The sequence below is a fragment of the Pterocles gutturalis genome, unplaced genomic scaffold (assembly GCF_000699245.1).
Source record: "Pterocles gutturalis isolate BGI_N339 unplaced genomic scaffold, ASM69924v1 scaffold11907, whole genome shotgun sequence".
Classification (NCBI taxonomy): Eukaryota; Metazoa; Chordata; class Aves; order Pterocliformes; family Pteroclidae; genus Pterocles; species Pterocles gutturalis.
Window position 1 is genome coordinate 12,810 of NW_010112968.1, and position 2,724 is coordinate 15,533.

Consider the following 2,724-nt stretch of genomic DNA (forward strand, 5'->3'; position numbering starts at 1 on the left):
GAGACTTAAGAAAAATTTGTAATCTGTGTCTCCACTTTCAGCTTCATGGAGTAATCAACTGCTTAGAACTACTAATTTTAATAATAAAAATGACTTGTGTAAAAGTAAATTAAACTGTCACAAATTTAATATGTCAGCTTACAGATTAAAGCTTGAGCAAATGAAAACTTTAATTAAGCTCATCATATATCAAACAGTTCTTTCTCTTTGATCCCAAGCAGAAGTTGTTGAAGACTTTGTAAAATTGGAGACTAATGTTGATGGCAAATGTTTGAGTCCCACATACCACATGAATACAATCCTTTGTGACCCTCTGTAATAGCACGCATAAAGCATAAACAAACAAGATGTTGATATGTAATCTTCAGAATGCTAAAGAACAGTGATTGCAGTTCAGGAACATTATCTGTTCTTAGGCATTAGTATTTCCTTTTAGTTTCTGTGAAGTTTTTCATCTAAAGAATCTCAAAGCATCTATTCAAATTCTTTTCTACTGGCTCTCTCTATTCCTTGTCTGAATGTATTTCAAATTAATGGAGCTATGCAAAAGCACTTCTTTCAGAACTTTCAAAGAGCTTTCACAGCAAAGCAGAACTAATTCTAAAAAAATGCTGAACTAGATTGAAACATGGTATACAGCTTTTTGAAGTAGGGACAATAAAAATGTAGTATAGCAGCATTTAAGTGAAAATATTGTTTGAGCTATGATTCTGCAAATGCAATGAAATCTTCTTTAGTTCCTGTCTGGTGTAATATGCTACGTATAAAGCTGGTGCATTTCTTTGGAATGTGTGTATGTATATTGTGCGAGTTCCTGTTTGGATTAATTATGAATTTGAGTGAGTAGCTGACCTTTTAATCAATCTTTAATTAATCTTTAATTTTAATTAAATGTCTTTTTCATTCATTTTTCTCATTTCGTGTAAGGATATACAGATATCTATGGCATATGGAGGGGAGGATTGGGAACTTTATTTTTGTGCCCTGGTGAAGTTTTGCCATCAGCTTCTGTTGGCTTCTTGTTTGGTTCCAACAGCTCTTTGAATTGTGAGTGAGCAGTTGAAAACATTTTTTTTTCCTTCTCTGCTTTTTATAGGCATTCTTTTCTGGTAAACTAAAAGTGAAGGGGAACATCATGCTGAGCCAGAAATTGGAAATGATTCTGAAAGATTATGCCAGACTCTGAACTGCTTGATCATCTACCACAGCATTGAAGAACTTCAGAAGACAGAAACTTCAGTTTGTTCAGAACCAGTGATTGAAACATTTGCAGGCTACTTAAGATCTATGTACTGATTCTTTATACTGCTAATATAAAAGATACTTAATTGCTGTAGACAGAAAATTATGAAATTAACGTAACTGTTAATATTGTCTCTTTTTTGTTTCTCAGCAATGGTAGAAAATCATACTTTTCTCGTTGCACACCTGTATCTAAATAAAATTTACGTAGTTCTTATAAAGATGCATATATTTCTATATTAATTCTGAGGAAAATTAAACCAATACACCTCTTTAATATCTCCTTATATGTGTCTGTCTTGATTTATGTTGCCTTATGCAGATGGTTTAATTTTCATTAATCTAGCTGGTTTATTAATAATTAAAAAAAACCAAATTAACATTATTTTTTGTCCTAAGTTCTCATAATCCCATTAAAACAACTGGAAGAGGGAAGTCAGTTCTGTTTATTTACATCTTGGTTTTATGTTTTTTTTCTGTGCACGAAAACCTCTTGAACCTTATGTCTGCCCACCTTAGTCATTTTTGTATAAGTTACTCTTGTAAATTACGTGGAAAGTGATAAGCATTAATTCTTCAGAGAAAACTTCTTTATCTGAGAGCTATTATACTGCACCAGAGACTGTTACTGTAGCCAAATTGTTCTTCATGTAGGTTCCCTCTCATGAGGGCCAGCATCATGGCAGCAGGGAAAGATAGAGGAGTAAATTCCTTATGTTGTACCTGTGGCCAGAACTGAGATAACAGCTGTGCCCGTGTTTTCCTGTAGAAGGTGTGTTCTTGTTCATTGATCGTCACATAAACACCTGGAATTTTGATTTCACCAATGTGACCAACATTTTGTGTGCTCAGGTGTCTTTTTCTTTCTCATTCAGACTTGTTCTACGTTGATACCTGTTGAAGAATGCAGGCCATCTAAGGCTTGTCTCCTTGGTCAGAATGACAAAATAATTTTGCTTTATCTTAGAGGATGGAATTTTTTTTTTTTTTTTTAAATCCTCAAACCCGGAGGTACATCACTACCCTGACTGTGTGAGTAGACTATAGCCGTTAAAGAGCCTTTTGGGGCTGCAGATGAGTTTGATGGTTTGAGGATAAATTCTACATATTGTAATACTGAGTCGAATTCAAAAAATTCTACATGTTGTAATACTGAGTCAGGCTGGGTGGAAAATGGATTGAGAGCAACGCTGAGGAGAAGGATTTGGGGGTGTTGGTTGATGAGAAGCTGAACATGAGCCGACAATGTGTGCTTGCAGCCTAGAAAGCCAGTTATGTCTTGGCTGCATCAAAGAAGCATTAGCAGCCGGTTGGAGGAGGTGATTCTCCCCCTCTACTCTGCTCTCGTAAGACCCCACCTGGAATACTGTGTTCAGATGTGGGGCCCCCAACATAAAAAAGACCTGGACCTGTTGGAGTGAGTCCAGAGGAGAGCCACGAAGTTGGTCAGAGGGCTGGAGAACCTCCCCTATGGGGACAGGC

At 36.2% G+C, this 2,724-nt stretch overlaps 1 protein-coding gene across 1 annotated transcript in view; it reads left to right on the plus strand.

Moving 5' to 3' along the window:
• SCP2D1 (SCP2 sterol-binding domain containing 1) overlaps positions 1–1,459 on the plus strand; it is a gene marked incomplete at its 5' end in the record, with an annotated part of 13,284 nt that extends 11,825 nt beyond the window's left edge. The window contains one exon of the mRNA XM_010074274.1: positions 1,097–1,459. Within this exon, the coding sequence (XP_010072576.1) occupies positions 1,097–1,186 (90 nt within the window). The remainder of the gene's footprint in view (positions 1–1,096) is intronic.
• Between the last annotated feature and the right edge of the window lie 1,265 nt (positions 1,460–2,724).